At 43.6% G+C, this 23544-nt stretch overlaps 1 protein-coding gene across 1 annotated transcript; it reads left to right on the forward strand.

Moving 5' to 3' along the window:
• The first annotated feature begins 13683 nt into the window (after window positions 1-13683).
• TREM1 (triggering receptor expressed on myeloid cells 1) lies at window positions 13684-23531 on the forward strand. Its single transcript, XM_047103242.1, has 4 exons — window positions 13684-13789; window positions 17046-17399; window positions 18768-18978; window positions 23161-23531. The coding sequence occupies exons 1-4, from the start codon at window positions 13741-13743 to the stop codon at window positions 23264-23266; spliced, it is 720 nt and encodes a 239-aa protein (XP_046959198.1). The 5' UTR covers window positions 13684-13740; the 3' UTR covers window positions 23267-23531.
• The last annotated feature ends 13 nt before the right edge of the window (window positions 23532-23544 follow it).

Genomic DNA, 23544 nt, shown 5'->3' on the forward strand with positions numbered 1-23544 from the left:
AAAATGGCATATCTTTCTAAGAGCATATACTCCTACCTTTTTTCACATTTTTTACACTAAACACACCACGCAATATAGTCCTGCATTTTTATTTTATTTATTTATTTATTTATTTATTTATTTATTTATTTATTACTGGGCCTCGATCTTGGAGATTGCTCTTTATCTACACGTGGCAGTTAGACTCATTCTTTCTATCAGCAGCAGGGCATTTTGTTGCAATTCCATCAAGCACTTCCCTAATGATTGTGCAAGTTTTAAAAGGCTCTTACCACCAGTGATGCAACAAACTTCGTTGCAATTTTGCGGCACGTCTATAGGCAGATTTCTAGCTGGGTTGGTGGGTATGTGCATTTCTTTCGATGTTGCCAGAATTGTTCTCTTCGGGGGTTACACCAGCTTGTACTTCTAACAACCAAGGGTGCACAAGGGTGCCCCCCCCAACCCTTGCTAATGCTAAATGGTATCACCTTTCCAGTTGTTTGCTAATCTAATAGGTCCAGATCATATTGTGGCATTGTTTTGTTTTGCATCTTTTCAGTCGTAAGGAAGGGTGATCCTCTTTCTGATGTCGACAGACTGTTTACATTGCTTTTTTCCTGTGATCTGCTTGTTCATGTCCTTTGCACATCTTTCAGTAGGCTAGTAGCCTTTTTATTATTGACTTCTTTGAACCGTAGATAGTTTCAAATAACTAGGTAGAGATATGCTTCAGGAACATTGGTCTGAGAACTGTGAGCAGCCTGAATTGAAGCAGACAGAGTGTGAAGCAAGACCAGCTTCTGGAGGCTCCAGTGGTGGCCTGGGGAGAGGTGACAAGGGAGGAGATGGGAGATGGGACCAGGGAAGTGGCAGGAGGAGGCAAGAGCATTGGGTTGAGATAGAATTGACTGGCCATGGCAGTCAATGAGGGAGAGAACAGGAACTGTAGGTGACTCCAGCAGTAGCTGTGGTGACTGGCAGATTTATGGAGCCAGAGATAATAGAGGGAAACCCTGCAGGAGGGGGTCCTCCAGGCTAAGGCGGAGGTCTGAGATTCCTTGGTCTGGGGAAGGAATGCATCACAGGTGCTAGATGCACACAAGGTCTGGGACTTTGCCTTCATGGGAGCTGTGTGGCTTATTGGTCAGGGGCTGCCCAGTAGAAATGCATGGGGGGGGAGCGAGTGTGCATCCTGAATGTCCAGGCTTGGCTGGAAATGCTCATGGATCCTGTGGTCCAGACTGAACTAGAGGCAGCGCCACTGATGTTCTCCTTTCATTTCTGCATGACCTGAAGAGAAAGGAGGAGGAAAAATTCAGAATATGGAATGAATCCATTTCCTGGCCTGGTCCCCTGAGCCCCGCAAACCTGCCCTTCCTCACCAAGCCTGCACCTTTCCTCGGGCCCTGTCCCTATTTCCTGATTCTCCTTCCCATTCTGCCTCTGTCCCCTTCTTTTGGCCCCGGGATCCAGGAGCAAAGATGAGAGGAAATCTATCTTTCTGTGACCAGCCCCTGCATCACCCTCCCAGTACTCTGGTCTGTGTTCTTAGGGCACTTGCCCATCGTCCAGAGATCCTCCCTAGAACGCCAGTCATGACCATGTCTAAGAGCATTCCTGACCTTTACCTCAGAGTCGGTCTGGTGGTGGGAGGTTCTGGAAAGCCCTGAGCAGCCAGCAGCCAGTGCTAAGAGTAGTAGGTGTCCCTTTGGCCTCTGATTATGACTTGCCTGGGCAACTGTCAGATATAAAGCAGACTAATTAGGAGCATGTAGAGAGGAATGCCCTGTGGATTTTAGAAGGATAGAAATGACTGATGACAGTTCAGATAGTGTCTCCAAGTCTGGGAAGACTAGTAGACAATAATTGCTATAGATAATTTTCAGATGCTCTACAGTCTCAAGAGAAAGAGAGGAGGACCTGGTCTGATTCTCACCATGGCCAGGATGTAAATTAGGGCTAGATCATTCCTCCAGACTCTGAACCATATGTCCCAGAAGTGTGGATTCCTCAGACCAACAGCACATCATAAAATACGTTGCACGCTGACATAAGGGCAAATTTTTATTTTATAAAAAATCACTTCCATCGTCTTTGATCATCATTTTCTGTAAAGAACAGGCATTTTGAAATGGTGACTGTTGCCTTAGATCATGAACATAAGAACCACATCTGGGGATGGCAGCACATTGAGCTGGAGGAAACACGAGGCCTGAAAAGTTTGGGGAGCACAATCCCCATCCATCTCTGAGACAGCATAGCTGTCTTATTACCTGAGATGGGAATAAATCTCTAAGTTGGGTTAAACACTGTTATTTGGAGGGTTTTTTTTTTTTGTAAATTTTTTTTCAACGTTTATTTATTTTTGGGACAGAGAGAGACAGAGCATGAACGGGGGAGGGGCAGAGAGAGAGGGAGACACAGAATCGGAAACAGGCTCCAGGCTCTGAGCCATCAGCCCAGAGCCCGACGCGGGGCTCGAACTCACGGACCGCGAGATCGTGACCTGGCTGAAGTCGGACGCTTAACCGACTGCGCCACCCAGGCGCCCCTGGAGGGTTTTTTTTTAAGTTTATTTATTTTGAGAGAGAGAGAGAGAGAACACATGCACAGGGGAGGGGCAGAGAGAGAGTCCCAAGCAGGCTCTGCACTGTCAGCACAGAGTCCGACACAGGGCTTGATCTCAGGAACTGAACCATAAGATCGAAATCAAGAGTTGGGCGCTTAACCGACCGAGCCACCCAGGTGCCCCGAGTTTCTCTATTCTTATAGCTGAACCCAATCTTAACAAAAACAGCTGTCACTCTTGAGAGTTTTGTTAGGTATACAGTTTTAGTGTAAGTTATTTTTCCCAACGTTTTGGTGATTTTATTCCATTGCCTTCTGGCTTGCATTATTGCAGCTGAGAAGTTTGCCATTTAATGTTCTTCATAAGTGGTGGCTGCTTCCTCTCTGTTCTGGGCTCTTTAATTTCTCAGCAATATGCTAAGATGTTGGTTTCTTTTTGTTTATGTTGCCTGGTTGATGATAGCCGGTGTCTGTGGCTTACCGACTTTTCATAGCTCTAGAAAATTGTCAGCCAGTACATCTTCACATATTGCCTCTCAAGTTGTTTATGCCTGGGATGTGGAGAGCTCAAAGGGGTGGGTAAGAACAATTCAGCTAAGAATTGCTTCCCCTAGTGGTGACTTCAGCTTTATACCAGGCTGTGACCTGAGGAGTTTTGTTTTGTTTTTGGATCTCTACCCCAACCCCTGCAAAAAAATCTGAGTTTGGAAAATTTTAACCTAATTTTTAAAACTTTATTCCTTTTGGGGCACCTGGGTGGCTCAGTCCGGGAAGCATCCAACTTTGGCTCAGGTCATGACTTCACGGTTCGTGGGTTCGAGCCCCATGTTGGGCTCTGTGCTGACAGCTCAGAGCCTGGAGCCTGCTTCGGATTCTGTGTCTCCTTCTCTGCCCCTCCCCTACTCGCACTCTGTCTCAAAAATAAAATAAAAAAACTTTATTCCTTTAAAACAAGTGAGTTTGTGTTCCTTTTATTTGATAATAGTGCAGTTACTGTGGAATGAATGACATTTTTCCCCCACTAAAACTTACACGGCTGAGGGTTTCTGACATAATTATTTTATAAAAAAAGTTTAAAGTTGCCATTGTCAGACTGGTTACTGTATAAATAACTAGTGTCCATATAAATTGTTTCTTATCATCTATGTAAAATTGAGAATTGTGTAGCACAGTGCTATCATTCTACTTGGACCTTTCAGTAAAGTTTCAAAAACATAGTATTTCTATAATAATTCTCCATATAATTGAATTGATTGTTAATAATAATCTAGTCATATTTTATGAACTTATTTAAAAAAAATTAAAAAAAAATTTTTTTTTCAAGATTTATTTATTTTTGGGACAGAGAGAGACAGAGCATGAATGGGGGAAGGGCAGAGAGAGAGGGAGACACAGAATCGGAAACAGGCTCCAGGCTCTGACCATCAGCCCAGAGCCTGACGCGGGGCTCGAACTCACGGACCGCGAGATCGTGACCTGGCTGAAGTCGGACGCTTAACCGACTGCGCCACCCAGGCGCCCCTAAAAAAATTTTTTTAATGTTTATTTATTTTTGACAGAGAGAGAGAGAGAGACAGAGCATGAGCAGGGGAGGGGCAGAGAGAGAGAGAGGGAGACACAGAATCTGAATGCTGACAGCTCAGAGCCCAACATGGGGCTCAAACTCACAAACCACAAGATCATGACCTGAGCTGAAGTCGGACACTTAACCAACTGAGCCACCCAGGCGTCCCCTTTTATTAATAAAGTTTGGACTAATGCAATACTGTGAAAGTGAATACTTCTATCTAAAATTTTTTTAAGTTTATTTATTTTGAGGGGTGGGGAAGGGCAGAGAGAGAGGGAGAGAGAATCCCAAGCAGGCTCCACACTGCTAGCACAGAGCTCAATGTGGGACTTGAACCCATGAACTGTGAGATCATTACTTGAGCTGAAATCAAGAGTTGTATGCTCAACCAACTGAACCACCCAGGCACCCCTATCTAAATATTTTTAAGGAAACTAAAGTTCAAAATTAAAATGGATTGTGGTCAAAGAAAATAATACTAGTATATTTTAGGGATTGAATCCAAATTAAAGATCTAATATATATTATATATATAATGCACATATACAAAAACATATACACATACGTACTTTTGACCAATGGAATAAAGAAAGGATTTTAATTTTTAATTAAAAAAGCACAGTCTTCGTACAGTTCCCACAAGTTCTATACCTATGTATACTTGTCAAAATATAAACATGCTGCTTCTTCCTAAACTGCAAGATGGAAAAGTAAGGAAATAAATCTATAGTGGACATTATCCACAGTAGAGAGTTGGTGGATAGAAGCTTCTACAACCACTTTGGAGGAAAAGGAAATGTGGTGAATTCTGTGCTGACTCTTAAAGCCTCATTCCAACTGATATGTATGGTTTTTGCTCATAATTCATTGGCCAAAGTAAATCACATGCCATACTTGCTTCAAAGGGCACAGGGCACTGCAATCCCACAATGTGCCAGGAAAGAAGAGAGACCAAGAATTTTTGAAGCATCTTAACGTTACCTTATGTTTGGCACAAGTATAATTCAAACATGGGATGGCAGGACAATATGTGACATGTTTTAAGATTAAGAAAATGTTTTAAAAAAAATTTTTTTTCAACGTTTATTTATTTTTGGGACAGAGAGAGACAGAGCATGAACGGGGGAGGGGCAGAGAGAGAGGGAGACACAGAATCGGAAACAGGCTCCAGGCTCTGAGCCATCAGCCCAGAGCCTGACGCGGGGCTCGAACTCACGGACCGCGAGATCGTGACCTGGCTGAAGTCGGACGCTTAACCGACTGCGCCACCCAGGCGCCCCTAAGAAAATGTTTTTTAAAAGCAAGAAAAAGAGATCATGAAAGACAGAAATCTAATTAATGTGATTTTATATCAAGATTCAATAGAAAATGACAGGAAAGTTCAAGTGGATTTGGATACGTCTAAAAGTGCATTTCAGGATTATATATTCTATTTTCTGTTGGGTTTGGCTTGGTTTTTGCCATTGATCTTTTTTTTAATGTTTTATTTATTTTTGACAGAGAGAGAGAAAGAGAGAGAGAGAGAGTGCAAGCAGGGGAAGGGCAGAGATAGAAGGAGACACAGAATCTGAAACAGGCTCCAGGTTCTGAGCTGTCAGCACAGAGCCCGACGCGGGACTCGAACTCACAGACCACAAGATCGTGTTCGATCCCATGGACCATGAGATCATGACCTGAGCCAAAATCCAGTCGGATGCTTAACCGACTGAGCCACCCAGGTGCCTCTATTCCTTTGTTTTCTTCAAAAGTTTTATATCTTTAGCTCTCACATTTACATCTTTGATTCATTTTAAGTTTTGTATATGGTGTGAAGAAGGGGTTCAAATTTGCACTTTTGCAAACCAATTGAAAGACTACCCTTTCCCTATTGAATTGTCTTATCACTCTTGTTGAAAATCAACTGATCACAGATGTCTGGGCTTACTGTTACACCATCAATTCTAACCTATTGATTTATGTGTACATATTTATATACTTGCTGTCAATTTCTGAAAAAAGAAAGTTAGAATTTTGACAGGGATTTCATTTAATCTGTAGATAAATTGGGGGAATATTGTCATTTTAATTATGTGAAGTCTTTCAATCTATGAATAAGGATGTCTTTCCATTTATTCTGATGAAAATTTTTTTCAACAGTTTTGAAGTTTTCAGTGTAGAAGTCTTGCCTTTCTTTTGTTAAATTTATTCCTAAATATTTATACTCCTGGATGTTATCATAAAGGAATTGTTTTCTTAAGTTCAATTTCAGATTGTTCATTGCTAGTGTGTAGAAATACTAGTGAATTTTGTATAATGATCTTGTATCCTGAAGCTTTGCTGAAATTGTTTACTAGTGCTTCTTTCTTTCTTTCTTTCCTTTTTTTTTTTTTTTTTTTTGATTCCTTGGAATTTTCTATGTAGAAGATCTGGTCATTTGTGAATAGATATAGTTTTACCTCATTTTTTTCTAATATGAATGTCTTTTATTTCATTTTCTTGCCTAATTGCCCTGGCTAGAATCTCTAGTACAGTATTGGATAGCATTAGCAAGAGAAGCATCCTTGTCTTATTCCTGATCTTAAGAAGAAAGCTTTAGTCTTTCACCATTAAATATGGTATCTATCAGTCATGGGTTTTTCATAGATGCCCTTTAGTAACTTGAGGAAATTTCCTTCTTTAAAAAAATTTTTTTAAGTTTATTTATGTATTCTGAGAGAGAGAGAGAGAACATGCATCAGCAGAGGAGGGGCAGAGAGAGAGGGAGAGAGAGAGAGAATCTCAAGCAGGCTTTGTACTGTCAGTTCAGAGCCCAATATGGAGCTCAAACTCACGAACTGTGAGATCATGACTTAGCTGAAACCAAGAGTCAGACACTTAACTGACTGAGCCACCTAGGCACCCCTAGGAAATTCCTTTCTTATTCTAATTTATTGAGGGTTTCTTATTTTATCCTGAAAAGGTGCTCAATTTTATCAAATGCTTTTTCTGCATCTGTTAAGATGACCAAGTGGTTTTTTTTCTCCTTTATTCTATTACATGGTGTATTACATTAGCTGATTTTCATATGTTAAACCAATCTTGCATTCCTGGAATACATTCTGCTTGGTCATGTTGTATAATTCTCTTTTATATGTTGTTGCATTCAATTTGGTTGTGTTTTGTTGAGGACTTTTATGTCTATATTCATAAGAGATATTGGTCTATAGTTTTCTTGTAATGTCTTTGTCTGGTTTTGGTATCAGGGTAGTACTGGCCTCATAGAATTAATTGAGAAGAGGGGTGCCTGAGTGGCTCAGTTGGTTAGGCATCCGACTTTGGCTCAGGTCATGATCTAACGGTTTTGGGTTTGAGTCCTGTGTCCGGCTATGTGCTGACAGCTCAGAGCCTGGAGACTGCTTCAGATTCTGTGTCTCCCTCTCTCTCTGCTCATTCCCTGCTCATGCTCTGTCTCTCAAAAATAAAGAAATGTAAAAATGCATTTTAAAAAAAGGATTAGTTGAGAAGTGTTCCTGCTTGTCTATATTTTGGAAGAGTTTGTGAAAGATTGGTGTTAACTCTTCTTTAAATGGTTGGTAGAATTCACCAGGGAAGTCATCTGGTCCTGGGATTTTCTTTATGGGAAGTTTAAAAATTATTAATCCTTTTTTTTTTTTAAAAAAAGCATTTTCTGGCTCTTCCTCTGAAGTGGCTTAAAGCAGGATTGCATCAGGGACACCTGGGTGGCTCAGTCAGTTAAGTGTCTGACTCTTGGTTTTGCTCAGGTCATGATCTCATGGTTTGTGAGTTTGAGTCCTTCACTGGGCTTCAAGCTAACAGTGTGGAGCCTGTTTGTGATTCTCTCTCTCGCTCTCTCTTTCTGCCCCTCTCTCTCTCATTTTCTCTGTCTCTCTCTCAAAGTAAATAAATAAAAACCTGAAAAAATATTAAAAAATAAATAAAGCAAGATTGCATCAGTAATAATAATACTCATGAGAAACAACTAATAGTTTTTACTTGGTCCCAGATATTGGTTCCTAATATTGTTCTCCTCTTAAAGCCTTCTCAGCTTTTTGAAGGGTGGTTGACTCCATGTTTGGGAAGAGAGAACTCAAGATTGGCCTGTGCCACCTTGGTGTTGTCAAGTGAGGACGTATTTGACATCCTGTGTGGTGGTAAAAGGCACAAAAGCCAGCTTAAAGCATCCCCCCCCCCCCAACACACACACAAGTGGTCAAACTGTCACTATGTGAACATCAAAAATGAAATAGCAGTCAGTTTATTAAGACAAATCGAGTCTCAAAAAGCTGAGTATCTTATTGTATTCAGGAAGAACTAGAATGGCTTTTTCTTTACAAAATAATGAGTGCTACATAGAGGTTGATTTTTTTTTCACCCAGAGTTAAAAAAATGTTCACATTTAATTGTATGTGTGTTTTCAGAGCGGGCAGAAGAGTTTTCACGTCCAAGGCTGTTCTCTGCTCAAAGTCACTGTCAGCAAGTCTCATGAAAGATTCCCACGCCATGACCCAGGGGAGGCTTGTTTGTTCATTATGAGCAAGCTGGCTATTCAACAATCGTCTCCCAGATTAAATCTCTCTCTACTCTGGTCTGAGCTGAGATTCTGAAAGTAGACTTCTTTAGCTGCTGGTTCCCTGTTGTGCTTTGTCAGTAGGGAGGCTGGAGGGAGACCGGGGGACTGAAGGAGGGGGACAGGATGTTTGTATCCTACTCCTCTGAGTGTCGCACAGCAATGCATTTCATCAGGGCAAGGGCCGTGGTTCCAGTGGCCACAATTGGTCCCAGTGTGCAGATTTTTCCACTCCCAGTAAAAGTCTCATTGAGCCTTCTTAGAGACACCAGCAGCAGCTCTGAGAGATCTGTGTCCTAGACCCCGTGGAGCCCTCTTTTGAGCCAGAAAGGAAGATAAGCATCATCTCATTGTTTAAAAATGTCACACATATATTCCAGCTAGGTTAGAACAGATATGCACTTAACCCATCCATATGAAGAAAGAAACTGCTACCTTACCCCATCATGACGATTGGGACATATTGACTTTGGTCACTTGGTGAAGAAAAAAAAAAACCAGAATAACATTTGTACAGGCTTTCGTGATAGTGTTGAAAATAATGTTTGACAAGGAAATAGAAAAAAGCTCACAGTACCTTAAAAATAAACCTTCCTGGTGCTCTGGCTGCCAAAGGATGAAGTGTGAAAGCAAACTTTTGACTCAGCTTCAGTGAAATGAAAAGAAACCCCAGGTCCCAAGTCCCAAGATGATTAAATGAGAAGCCTTAAGAGATAGCAGCCTGATGGGAAAGCTAGTTTGAGAATTAAAAATTCTCCATGTTGGGGCACCTGGGTGGCTCAGTTGATTGAACATCCGACTTCGGCTCAGGTCATGATCTCACAGTCCATGAGTTCGAGCCCAGTGTCAGGTTCTGTGCTGACAGCTCGGAGTCTGGAACCTGCTTCAGATTCTGTGTCTCCCTCTCTCTCTATCCCTCCCCTGCTCATGCTCTGTCTCTTTCTGTCTCTCAAAAATGAATAAATGTTAAAAAAATTTTTTTAATTGTTTAAAAAATACTTTGGGTCATCCAACCATTCAGAAAACTTAGGGATAGAGGAGTAGAGAATATTTACATTATGTTTACCTCAAATGCACAAAACGAACAGACAGGACAGGCAGAGAAAGATTTTATTCTCATTAAGTGCTCTCGGGTGCTACCTTCAGTTAGGATGGTGTAAAGGAGCAAACTGCTTCTTGTGATAGGGCTAGTTAGAAATCCTCCTCGGGCTGTTTACAGAGAGGTTCCCCCATGGAAAACAGAAGAATGAGAACCAACAGGAAAGAAATAGAAAGCAAGTCCTAAAGAGCTAACATATCAATAATTACCTTAAATTTATTTTTTATTTTTTTTTGAGTTTTATTTATTTATTTTGAGAGAGACAGAGACAGCACCAGTGAGGGAGGGGCAGAGAGAGGGAGAGAGAATTCCAAGCAGGCTCCACATTTTCAGAGCAGAGCCTGATGTGGGGCTCCAACTCATGAGCCGAGAGATCATGACCTGAGCTGAAACCAAGAGTCAGACGCTCAACAGACTGAGCCACCCAGGTACCCCAATTACCTTAAATTTAAACTGTCGAAATATGCCCCTCAAAAGACAGAGATCGACAGAGTGGAGAGATCACAATTACCGGATACTGCTTATAAAAAACTCCCTTCAAAGTCAATAATCAAGTAAGTTGAAAGAAAAAGAATGGAAAAACTATACCATGCCAATGTGAAGTGAAAAAAAAATTTTTTTAACGTTTATTCATTTTTGAGAGACCCAGTGCGAGCAGGGGAGGTGCAGACAGAGAGGGTGACACAGAATCCGAAGCAGGCTCCAGGCTCTGAGCACAGAGCCCAATGTGGGGCTCGAACCCACGAACTGTGAGATCATGACCTCAGCCAAAGTCGGATGCCCAACCTACTGAGCCACCCAGGTGCCTCAACATGAAGTTTTAAGAAAGCAGGGAGGGCTATATTTATATCTGATTAAAGTAGACTTCAGAGAAAAGAGAATATCTACAGATAGATGCTGTATAATGATAAAAGCATCAATCCACCCAGAAGATTTAATGATCTGAAATGTATGCACAGCAAATAACAAAGCCTCAAAGTACACGAAGCAAAAACTAATACCACTGAAAAAAAATTCTCTCTTAATCTCGTAGGAAATTGACTCACAAAACAAAGTATGTAAAGACACAAAAAATTAGAAAGTGTTGTGTTATTTATTTAAGTGTGGAATTTGTTGTAAGAAAAGGGATTCGTTAAATGAACTGTACTAATCTGACTCATCCCTGTAAAAAATCACATAGGCTCCTCTCTGAGTCAGAAAATTTCAAAACCTCCATCTACTTTTCCTCCTTGTGGTCAGAAGGAGTAAAACAAACAGTGGGTCTGGCAGATTTCAATCCAAGCACAGTCTGAAGACTGGATCCTGATACTATTTATAGAACAAGAAATAGAAGGAACTTCAGTAAAACCTTAAGTACAATAATCTTTGCAGGGTGTCATAATATGATTTCAGTGTCTCTATTACTATGCATATTTTAGAAATTACTACATTAAGCAGTTTGTTGGGGCACCTGGGTGGCTCAGTCGGTTAAGCCTCTGACTTCGGCTCAGATCATGGTCTCACAGTTTGTGAGTTTGAGCCCCATGTCGGGTTCCATGCTGACAGCTCAGAGCCTGGAGCCTGCTTCGGATTCTGTGTCTCCCTCTCTCTCTGCCCTGCCCCTGCTTGCACTCTCTCTTTCTTTCTCTGTCTCTCTCAAAAATAAACATTAAAAAAAAAGTCAAAGTTAACCTTGGATTTTTTTCTTAATTTGCAGACATAACCGTACCTCTTAGTTGTTTTTATACTCGAATAGCAATCAGTGTGGGCATAAAATTCTAGTCCTAATGTTCTTTACACATCATCCCACTGCCTCTTAGCATTTGTTGCTTAGAAAAGAAGCCTGAGTCCTGCTCATTTCAGTTCTTTTGAAGGAATCAAGGTGTTTTTTCCCCTCTTTGTTTAGCCGCAGGAATCTTTTTATTTATTTATTTTTCAAGTTTTTATTTAAATTCCAGTTAGTTCACATACAGTGTATTAGTAGTTTCAGGTGTACAAGATAAGGATTCCACCCTTCGACACCACACCTGGTGCTCATCACAAGTGTATGCCTTACTCCCCATCACCCATGTAACCCACCCCCCTGCCCACCTCCCATCCAGCAGCACTCTGTTTTCTATAGTTGACAGTCTGTTTTCTGCCTCTCTCTTTCTTACCCCCCTACGTTCATCCGTTTTGTTTCTTACATTCCATATATGAGTGAAATCATATGGCATTTGTCTTTCTCTGACTGACTTATTTTGCTTAGCATTATACTCTCTAGGTCCATCCACGGAGTTGCAAATGACAAGATTTCGTTCTTTTTGATTGTCGAGTAGTATTCCATCGCGTATGTATACACAATGCACATCTTTATCCATTCATTAGTCGATGGACATCTGGGCTCTTTCTATAGTTTGGCTATTGTCGATAGTGCTGCTAAATATTGGTGTGCATGTGCCCCCTCGAATTTGTATTTTTGTATCCTTTGGGTACGATACCCAAAGGTATTATTTCGGTAAGTACCTAGTAGATATGCAATTGCGGAGTCTTAGGGTAGTTCTATTTTTAACTTTCTGAGGAAGTTCCCTACTGTATTTCAGAGTTCCCAAAGTTCCATGTTGCAAAAAACCTTTTTATTGAAATTAAAAGTTTTCACCTGAAAGCTTCCTTGGTCTCCCTTCATGAATTTTTTCCTTGCCTTTGTTGGACTTTCAATCTCCAATTCCAGATTTCTTTTCAGATCTAGCAAGTGTTTTTTTTTAATTGAGGTATCATTGACATATAACATTATATTAGTTTCAAGCATACAATATAATAATTCAATATTTGTATTATTGCAAAATGATCAGCATGGTAAGTCTAGTTAACATATGTCACCATACACAGTTACAGAATCTTTTGTGTGTGATGAGAATTTTCAGATCTCTTTTCTTAGCAACTTCTGAATATGCAATATGGCATTCTTGAGTGTAGTTGCTATACTGTGCTGAAAGTATTTATATACATCCTCATTTATGACTCACTGTTCCATATTATAATTCAGGAGCATCTCTTATTTGTAGACAATTTATTGGATTTCTAGGACTCTCCCTGTAACGTATTTCTGAGCTCTTCAAAATGTCTATATTCATTTCACATTTGGGTATATTTCTGAAGTGACTCTTTTCTGTTATTGATTGGATTTTCCACAACATGAAATTTGCCTTTTATTGTTTCTAGTATGACAACTGTTGAATTTTTCCTTCTTCCATCACTGTCCTGTCCTATATCCTGTTTCCGTTAAAAAAAAAAAAAAAACCAACTAAGTCTATTCTTGTTTAATAGCGGCCATGTCCTCTCCAATCATTTCTGGGGTTTCCTACACTTACATGAGCTCCAAGGCCACGTCTGTGACAGGGGGCTGAGGGCAAGTGCAGGGTGTGGGACAACCAGGAGGAGAGGGGGTGAGCCTCCAGTCAGAAAAAGCCAAGGGAATCGGGGGGGGGTGGTGAGTAAGGACAGGATATAGAAAAACATGTGCATTAGGTACAGTATTGGGCACTTTTCATAGGGACCCCCATTTCATCCTCATAATAGCCCTAAAAGTGAGGCATTATTATCCCAAACCCATCCCTCCATGTACGTGGTGCACTTATCTACATTGAACTGGATGGGATGGAGACCCGGCCTCGAGAGAGCAAGGTGGCCCTCTAGTTCCCTGATGATAGTGACACCTTACTTTTGCTTACATCAAGTATTATTCTCACTAAAATTTTGTAAGATTGGCTGAAAAGGCAATTGTCAATATCCCCTGAGAACAGGAAGCTGGGATTCAGAGAAGCCTGAGACTTGAGCCCTGTCTCTGGATTCCTGTGTTGTCCTTGACGTTTGGAACCAAGGCAACCAGTGACGGAAACAGAGCATCAACCTCAGTACCTCCCAGTAATGGCTTCATATCCTGTTGTGCAACTTTCTGGAGCCTCTAGGTCAGAATGTCCCAGGCACCACCGTGGCTGTTGGGGTTGGTACACATGAAGGATGAAGAAGGCTGGGCTCTGGGGGCTGCTGTGGATGGTCTTCATCTCAGGTAAGGTGAAGAACCCGGTAAGGCTTCTGCCCAGAACCTTGGGGATCCCACCACAGAAAAAGCTTCCCTTTTCTTTGGAAGCTCCAGGGGAAGTGGCCACCCAGGATAGAGTCAACCGGTAGACATGCCAGACTGGGTTTCTCTGCCCAAACTTAACAGAATCGGGAGAATATAGAGGGCCTGAGAACAGAAATAAAAGGGGTGAATTAGGGAAACGGACTATCTGTGTGTTTTGATGTTGTCAGAGATATGCAAAACCCTGGATGGGAAAATGATAGAGCAAACCTAAATTTGACATGATCCGAAATAATGTTTGAGTTTGAAGCTTTTGTTTTTTATAGTCCCTCATGATGCTTTTGATGTTGACCATCTATTTTTTTTAAGTTTTATTTATTTTAAAAGAGAGAGAGAGAGAGAGACCATGAGCAGGGGAGGGGCAGAGACAGAGGGAGAGAGAGAGTCCCAAGCAGGCTCTGCACTGGCAGAGCTCATGGGGCTCAAGCCCATGAATCGTGAGATCATGACCCAAACTGAAACCAAGAGTCGGTCGCTTAACTGACTGAGCCACCCAGACGCCCCTGATGTTGACCATCTATTAACCCTAAAAGACATAATTAATTAAACAAATATTTCCCAGGGCCCACCTATGGGCTGGGAAATCTGCTATTGCTGAGGCATAGCAGAACAGAAGTGAAGAGAATGGGCCTGGTGCCCATTTTCATGGGAGCTGTAACCACAGGTGGCTGCTGTCTACTGGTGTTGGAGGGTATTGTTGCCCTAGCTTGGTGGGTTTGCCCCATTACCACACCCTCACTTCTCTTGTGGTACAGCTCATGCTTTCACTAAAGATGAAAGCATTTGGGGCTTTAGTTGCCCTCCACCCCAATCCTTATGAATAAATTGGGATAAAACCAGAGAGAGGGAAAATGTCAACAGCAAGGAAAAGAAGGCTTTGCCTTGGAAAGATTATAAGGAAAGGGTGTTTTTCAGGAACCAACTACTTTGAGCAAGATCACAGACACTCACCATGCAGAGCCTGCACACACACGGCATGCTGCATCTGCTTGGAGCTGGGGTGATAACCTAGATGGGCAGACAAGAGCTTGGTTCTCATTCCCTTGTGTCATATTCATGTTTCTCCAAAGGAGAACTGGGAGGAGATGGAGGGTTGACGCTTGTGTATTTGTGTGGGAGAAAACCAGCCCTGTATATGTCATTGTGTCCTATGGGGGTGGGTTGGGGGTAACCTAAAAACTCCATCTAGCTCCAATATTGCTAGGTACCTATTCAGGTGTTGGATGAGACTGCTCTCATCCCAACCAGACAGCTTCCTTGGCCAACCTAGCTCCGAGGTTTGGACCTAAGTCTAGGGTCAGACTATTCAGGCTTGAATCCTGACTCTACCACTTTCTACTGTGGAACTTTGGGTGAATCACTTAATAACCTCTGGGTTATGAAATCACCTTTCTGTGCCTCAATTTTCTTATCTACGAAATAGGAATAATGACAGGTATCAACCTTATCCGTTTTGAAGCTTCAGTGATGAAGCCAGGGAGATGAAACAAGATAGTACTTTTAAACACTTAGCAATAAAAGGTATTTGTTCTTTGTTATTTGTTCTTTGTTATTAACATCAGGTATTCCTTTCTCACAGTGGTATACATGGTGCACACATAGCACTCCAGCACTGATTCCTTACTGTTTCCTCTCACAAAGGACAGGCAAATTTGTGCATAATCTCAGACTCCTGTAACTCCCACTCTCTTCGTCTGTTTGAGCTACTCTAACAAAATACCACAGACTGGGTGGCTTATAAGCAACAGGTACTTATTTCTCACAGTCTGAAGGCTGGAAGTTCAAGATCATGCTGCCTGTCTGGTTGGGTTTTGGTGACGGCCTTCTTCCGGGTGGTAGACTTTGGACTTCTCACTATGTCCTCACAGGGTGGAGGGGACGAGGGAGCTCTCTGGAGCCTCTTTGATAAGGGCACTAATCCCGTTCATGGCATTAATCATGACCTAATCATCTCCTAACACTGTCACCTTGGGGGCTTGGATTTCAACATATGAATTTGGGGAGGTGGGGGACACACACATTCAGAGCATAGCATCCACCTTGTCCAGGCAGTTGGCAAATAATTTATCTATAACCTCTTACATTAATGTTACAGAGGGTGGACAGAGGAGGTGTGTATCTTCCTCAGAGCTCAGCACAGTGCCTGGCACACAGCAGGCTCTCAGCCACGCATTGATGAATGAGTTAACCAGCCCCCTTGCCTGTCTCTTGGAGGGACATTTCTGATCAGAGTTCATGGGACTTTCCAGGGAGCTTGCTTTTGAGGTTTCCTTAGGAACTGCAGTCTGGTCCCAGAAGAATTGGCCTGGTTTCATTTTCAAAATCCCCAGGAGTCTCTGAGTTGAGTCTTCTTAAGGTAAGGCGGAGGGCCCGCTGGAACTCTTGGCCCACGCTGGGATGAACATACAGGTGGGCTGTGATGATAGCCCAGGCGCTCCATCAAAGGGGCAGCTGTTGGCATTTTTCAATGGGCATTCTCAGAGCTATTGCCTGAGGATTTGAGTGTGTGTGCATGCGGTAGTGTTAATAAAAGCAGTAGTAGTTGTAGGTAGTGGTAGCCTGACCCACAGCGTGACCCAACATTACTGTCCAGCCCATTACTTGGTGTTCTAAAGAAGAAAGGAACCCAGGCTTGAGTGGATAAACCGTAGACCCCCAGTAAAGTTACAGAACCCTGTTGTGTCCAGCCAAAAACATAGATCTGGATCTTCCTATTTCCACTCAACTTGGCCCTCCTGTTGGCAAAGCTTCCTTAGACCAGACCAGAATTGATCTCTGTCCCCTACTTAGATGCAGTTCCCCTAGCTGTTTGGAGGAATCACTCTCGGCTAGTATCATGCCTTCACGTCCACTCATCACCTTGTATGTCCTTCTCTATGATCTTCCCTTCTGTCATACCCCTGTCGTGCATGGTTTTGGCACATGTCTCATGTTCCGTCTCCAATCAGGCATTTTTTTCCTCTCAAAACCAATCATTTATGAAAGTTTGCACAACACCATGCAGTCTAGCTCTTGGAGTAAAAGAAAAATTACTCACAGTAAAAAGATCTGGAGTCTAATGTGGCTCACAGGGAAGGTTGCATGTTCTCTGTAGGCCTTGAGGATCTTATCTGAAAAATGAGTAGTTGAACCCGAAAAAGAGGATTCCTCACAGGGTCTAACTCTGCTTCCCTGCTTACAGAACTCCAAGCTGAAAATGAATCAAAAGAAGAAAAATTTATAAAAGAGGGGGAGACCCTGAATGTAAATTGTCCCTTCTCCACCGAGAAGTACTCCTACAGCCAGAAAGCTTGGCAGAAGCTGATAGATGGAAGGAAGCCTGTGACGCTGGCCTTAACAACGAGTACTTCAGGCAATCCTAGTCAAGTCCGGGAGGGCAGGTACTTCCTAGAAGACATCCCCAGTGAGGCCATCCTGCACGTCCAAATGACCAATCTTCAAGTGGAGGATTCAGGATTGTATCGGTGTGTGATCTACTACTTTTCCAAAGAGCCGGATGTCCTGTCCCCCCTTTTCCACGTGGTGGTGATCAAGGGTAAGTGACCTGGAGGGGGGTAAGAGGATGGGGAAAGCCAGGGCAGGTGGGGGTATGGGTGGTCGTGGTAGCACCAACAGGGGCGTGGCTTAGGATTTCTAGCATCTTGGCTTCTCCCAGAAGTTCCTTGTCTCTCATCTGAGGTCTCTGAAAGGCATTTGGTCCAATAGTAAGAAGGGCCTTCTATGTATGAGATTCCTCTTGGGGTAGCAGAGCTTAATTTGGGGTGCTATTGTAGGAAGTGGGGTACAGTGAAAGATGAGTGGTAGACTTGGATAACTTAGTCTCATTCCGTAGGTCCCCACGTGGAAGTCATTTCTTTGGAAAGCCTCTGTGATCTGCTATTTCCTTCCCAAGGGTGCATCTGATGGCCTTCCTGTGTGCTTCCAAAGCAGTGCTTCTCAAACTTTACTGTGTGCACAAACCACCTGGGGATCTTATTTCAAAAGAGCAGTCTCTGACACCATAGGTCTAGGGCAGGACCTAGATTGAGCATTTCTGATCTGCTCACTGGTGATGCTGCCACTAAGGCTGGCCTATGGCTCCCATTTTGGGTAGCAAAGCTCCAGAGCTCACCTTGGGTCCCCTCTCATAGGTGATGCGGTCTCACTGGATAGTAGTGGCCAGTTTACTTATCTGCCTCCCATGCTCATCTCTGAGCACCCTGAGAAAATGGCCTGTGCCTTTCTCAGCTCTGTATCCCTAGCAACTAATGTAGCGCCTGGCACACAGTAGGGCCTCGGTAGATGTTAACTGGAGAAATTAAGGAAGGAGAGGAAAGGGAGGAAGGTTCTAGTTCCTAACACCTGGGGAATCCTAAGCCTAAGGAATGCAAAGTTCATATGCAATCTATTAATAAAAGATAATTTGAAAAGCAATACGCTACAGGTTCTGGTGATTGCAAGGCAGAGAATGGTATAAGGTCAAGTAATTGGGGAATTATTCTTGAAGAAGGTGGAGGCAGATGGACTGGTGAAGGCAGGCAAGTGCAATTGCAACGACAGGAGTAGCTTGACAGTTCCCTTCGTTCCCTCTCTCTCCCTCCATACCCTCCTCCCTCCCTCCTCTCCTCTCCCTCTTTCTATTTTTCTCTTTCTTCCTTCCTTCTTTCCTTTTTCCTGTCTCTGACCCACGCTGACCTCACACTAATTCTTTAATCTTAGCAAAAGCAAAACTTGCTTCATGAATGGCCATGTTCATTTCCCTCCTCAGTTTCATTTACCCTGCCATCTCTCCCTCCTTCCTTATGTCCTTCCTTCCTTCCTCCCATCCTTCCTTCGTTCCTTCTTTCCTTCCTTCCACCCACCCACTTCCTGACAATTCATTCATCAATTTATCCATCTGTTTATCCAATGTGCTTTCTTGCAGATCCTTTAAACACCACTGCCTCGGATGAGAATCATACCCGGAAACTGCAGATTTCCACCTTTCCTCCTACCACCACCAGACCCCAGGGCACACTCGTTGACAGACCCAGGACTGTGACCAAACTCCCGCCCAAATCAACTGCTGACCTCTCCTCTCCTGGCTTTGGAGTCAACATCACAAATGTGACAGATGTCACCAGCTATGTTTTCAGGTCTCTGGGCCCCTGGTTTGATTCCGAGTCCATGTGCTTGAGAAGATGTGGAGAGTGATGGATGGGGGACAGGGGAGGGCAGGCACAGACCTGAGTCCCCTAAGTCTGGTGAAACTTCCTCGGGGAGGAAGCAAGTGGTGCTAGAGTGGGCAGGAGGCTGTTGGAGCGGCTGCCACTCTCCCCAGTTCACCTGTTTCCTTGCACACTAGAGGAGTAAGAAGAGGAAAAGGGTATCTTTGCTCAATTCCCATGGGTCTCAGCCAACTCCATGGGCCTAATGGTGTAGTGGAGAAAGCACTCAGAGCGAGGGCCCCTGGATTCCAGTGCCAGCCAGATTGATTGGCTGTGTGACTTTGGGTGAGTCACAAACCCTCTCTGGCTTGTTTCCTTGTCTAATCAGAAGTAGGGAGGCTAGAAAATGTGGAGCTGGAAGCCAGAACCTAGCCCAACTGCTCTCAGTGGCTGCTGTGTGTTAGGATTACCTGGAGTGTTTACTTTTGTTTTGATTTGTGTTTAATACCGATGCATGTGCCCTCCTGTAGGCCAATAGATCAGTATTTCTGGAGATGGGGCTGGTCTCAGTATTTTTATGAGAACTTCAGGAGATTTCTTAATATGCAGGCAAAGCTAAGAACCATTAGCTTTGTATGCATGCCCCTCTTTACAGTTCATTATTCAATGCAGATTTATATTTGAATGTGTTTATCATTAAGTATTGAATTAACAGAGAAATATTCCCGCTGATCTAACACGTCCTAACTCCACATTCTCTTTCTAGTCTCTCTTCATGTTCATACATATTTAACATGGCAGTAATTCTAATTACAAACTTGCCATTATTTTTCCATGCTAAAACTGTTCTTTGATGTTGCTAGACTTTGTGATTGTCATCTCAACAAATGCATCTTTTTCTATCAGTGGAAAAGCCAGAGCTTATGTCTTCACTTGTCTGTCTATAGACACTGAGATTGTTTTTATTTTTTTTAACATTTATTTATTTATTTATTTATTTATTTTTGAGAGATAGAAAGAGACAGAGCGTGAGCGAGGGAGGAGCAGAGAGGGAGAGAGACACAGAATCTGAAGCAGGCTCCAGGCTCTGAGCTGTCAGCACAGAACCAGGCATGGGACTTGAACTCACAAACTGTGAGATCATGACCTGAGCTGAAGTCGCATGCTCAACCGACTAAACCACCCAGGCACCCCATCTTTTTTTTTTTTAATGTTTATTTTTAAGAGAGAGAGACACAGTGTGAGCAGGTGAGGGGCAGAGAGAAAGAGACAGAGACAGAGTCCGAAGCAGGCTCCAGGCTCTGAGCTGTCAGCACAGAGCCCAATGCGGGGCTCAAACTCACAGACCGTGAGATCATGACCTGAGCCAAAGCCAGACGCTTAACCGACTGAGCCACCCAGGTACCTCATCATTTTTGATAGTATTGATAACTCTGAGATGAACATTTTTGCAGACATCCTTTTTCTTCTTTTAAATGATTTATTCAAAAGAAATTCCCTTCAGAGAATGTGAACGTTTATATCACTCTGTATCCATATTGCCAAATGGTCCTCCAAAGATTGGAAGCACTTTGTGTTGCGATCCACACTGTATAAGTGAAGCAGTTATCACTGTGGGGATCCTTTGCCTATAAGGATTTAGTATGTGGAAAATATGCCTGCTAAATCGGATGTGAACTGACACCTGCTTTCAGCTCTCTCCTACCATGCACGAGGAGCTCCAGGAGGGTACAGGCACTGCCTTCCTCCCCACACCCCTAATGGTTGTTTTGCTGGTACCAGCCTAAGTGCCTGGTACACAGTAGGTGCTTATTAAACCTTTGTGGACTAAATACACGATCTAGTGAGAATGGATATTTTTCTTTTCTTTTTTTTTAAGTTTATTTATTTTTGACAGAGAGAGACAGAGAAAGAAAGCACTAGCAGGGGCAGGGTAGAGAGAGAGGGAGAAAGAGAATCCCAAGCAGGCTCCATGCTGTCAGCACAGAGCCCGATGAGGGGCTGGAACTCACAAACCTTGAGATCGTGACCTGAGCCCAGATCAAGAGTTGGATGCTTGACTGAGCCACCCAACAGTTTTCTTTTTAAATTAGTTTGATTTTCCAGCATGGAAATTGAGAGTGCATACTTTTTGCCCACTTTGTTACCAGAAGCTGTGTCTCTTCTATTAACTTTCTTAACTAATGTGAACCATTCTATCAGTCAGAATCCAGCCAGGGAAGCAGGAGCCCTTGAACTGTTTGAAAGAAGAGATGATTTAGTACAGGAGACTGTTTGCCCAGGTGATGGGAGAAGTGAGCTTCCAATCTGGGGCCGGATGGGGGAGCATCTCAGGGGAAGACACTGTCCCCCTGCCTTAGGGTGCGTTCCCCAGAAGCAGACAAAAAGAAAGGTCTTGTACAAATATAGGAAGCACAAAAAAGGCAAAAAGAAGGAAGCCTAGCAAGGGTGTCATTACCACGCCCTGTCCCACAGTGGGGAACTCTGGGACTCAGTCCCGCAGGGGGTTTCTGGTGGAACCCATGGGCCTTGCGTACATCAGGGGCTGCGGGAGCTGAAGTATTTATACTCCTGAATTCCCAGTCTTCCCTCAGGCACGGCCCAGGGGCACACGAATTCCCAGGCACTGGGGTGGGGACAGTGGTTGGGCAGTCTGTGTGCAGCCTCAGAAAGGGGTGCGGTGGGCGCTGGCCTTCAAGAGTGGATGCCCTCCAGGCGCTCCGGGCATGAGAGTGTGATAGGGCTAGGAGGGTAGAGGAGACTTGAACACCCAGTTAGCCCAGCTGAGCAGCGGGCTGCATCCCACCAAGGAGGGCGCTATTGTAACCGCCAGCCACAGAGCCCCAGAGGAGCCACCAGGGACTGAACCTGACCATCCGCTGGGAGGTGTAGCTCCAGGTGAAGGAGGAAGGCTCCCAGTCCCCTGGCAGCGTAAAGGGGCCTCTGCCTCTTTCCACGGCCATTCTCTCATTTCTCCCTTTGCCAGCGAGTTCGCGCATTCGATTTTAAGTTTTGCGTGGGCAGATGTGTTGATGTTTAAACGATTGCTTTGTTTTATTCCTTGATGTGCTCAATGCTATTTCCTCGATGCTTTTTTTTCCCATTTTATTTAAATCTTTAGTCCCTCTTGCGGGGGTGGGGGAGGGATGTATTTTGCTGTATGTTATAAATTGTATAAAAGATGACTTTTTCTTCATATTGCGATCCAGATGTCCCAAGATTAGTTCCTAAACAATCCTTGACTTCCTCCTGGGCTGCTAATTTCCTTAGATGTTAAATTTGTTCGTCACATTAGGTCCACAGCTGGGCTTCTGTTTGTTTCACTGCCGCCTACTTCTTTTGACCCTGTGCCTTATCATGCAGATTAGCTGTGCTGTAATCCGTTTCCATATCACTGTCTGTCTAGACAGGTCAAGTTTCCTCACTCATGGGCAACTCCTTCTTATGGTATCCACTAATGCTTTTCCAGGACTTTTATTTATGTATTTATTTTAATGTTTATTTTTATTTTTTGAGAGAGAGAGAGCAAGCGCGAGTGGGAGAGGGGCAGAGAGAGAGAGACAGAGAGGGAGACACAGGATTCGAATCAGGCTCCAGGCTCTGAGATGTCAGCACAGAGCCTGATGCGGGGCTCGAACTCACAAACCATGAGATCATGACCTGAGCTGAAGTCGCTTAATAGACTGAGGCACTCAGGTGCCCCTCCCAGGCCTTTTAGAATCATTATGCTAAAATCTGTAAAAAATCATGGTGGGATTTTGGTGAGTACTGGCTTCTGTTTACAGATGGGGAAACAGAGGCCAGAGCAGTGAGGTCCTCCAAGGAACTAGGCTCTGCTGCTGAGACTAGAAACCAGGTTTCCTTTCTGGAACTTGGCTCTCTGCTGCATCTCAGTGAGGAAGAGGAGCCCAAGCTGGCAGCCCTCCCCTCCCCTCCCCCCATCCCACCCCAAGCCTCTTCTGCACGTGGGCCTATGCTCTTTACTAGATACATTTTTAGTCAGCAGTTTTAGGCAATGGGACACACTAAAGGCACAGGGCTGGTCAGTATGGGGACAGGTGCTGGGAGGACCTAAGCAGCTAAGAGAAGGGGCGTGAAGGACTTTTGTAAACACTCAAGTGTGAGGCGTGCATCAGTGGTAGCAGCTTCATTGTCTCTTCTTTCCCCCAGGGTCTCTGTGACCAGCATCATCATTATCGTGTTGTGTGGAGTTCTGAGCAAGAGCCTGGTCTTCACGGTCCTGTTGGCTGTGACACAGAGGTCATTTGGACCCTAAGGCTGCGAACCCATGAGAGTAACCTCTGACCTCAATTTTGCCTGAGGAAGGGTGTGAGGAGGAAGGGAAGGAGGGACAGTGACAGGAGTTGAATCTGTGACACAGGTTTTCTCTAAGGCTCAGGTCCCACCTTCCCAGCTCGGTTAATTCACTAATAACCTTGGGTGTGTGAGTTCGTCTCCTCAGAAGAGAAGATTCGATTGCAAACATGCCCATTCTACCAGCGGCTCCAGATTTGCCTTAAATAAAGACAGAGTCCAATGCTCTTCAGTGTCGCT

Source organism: Lynx rufus, unplaced genomic scaffold (genome assembly GCF_022079265.1).
Source record: "Lynx rufus isolate CCGP_SWC_20201006 ecotype Redwood Valley unplaced genomic scaffold, mLynRuf1.p SCAF_6, whole genome shotgun sequence".
NCBI lineage: Eukaryota > Metazoa > Chordata > Mammalia > Carnivora > Felidae > Lynx > Lynx rufus.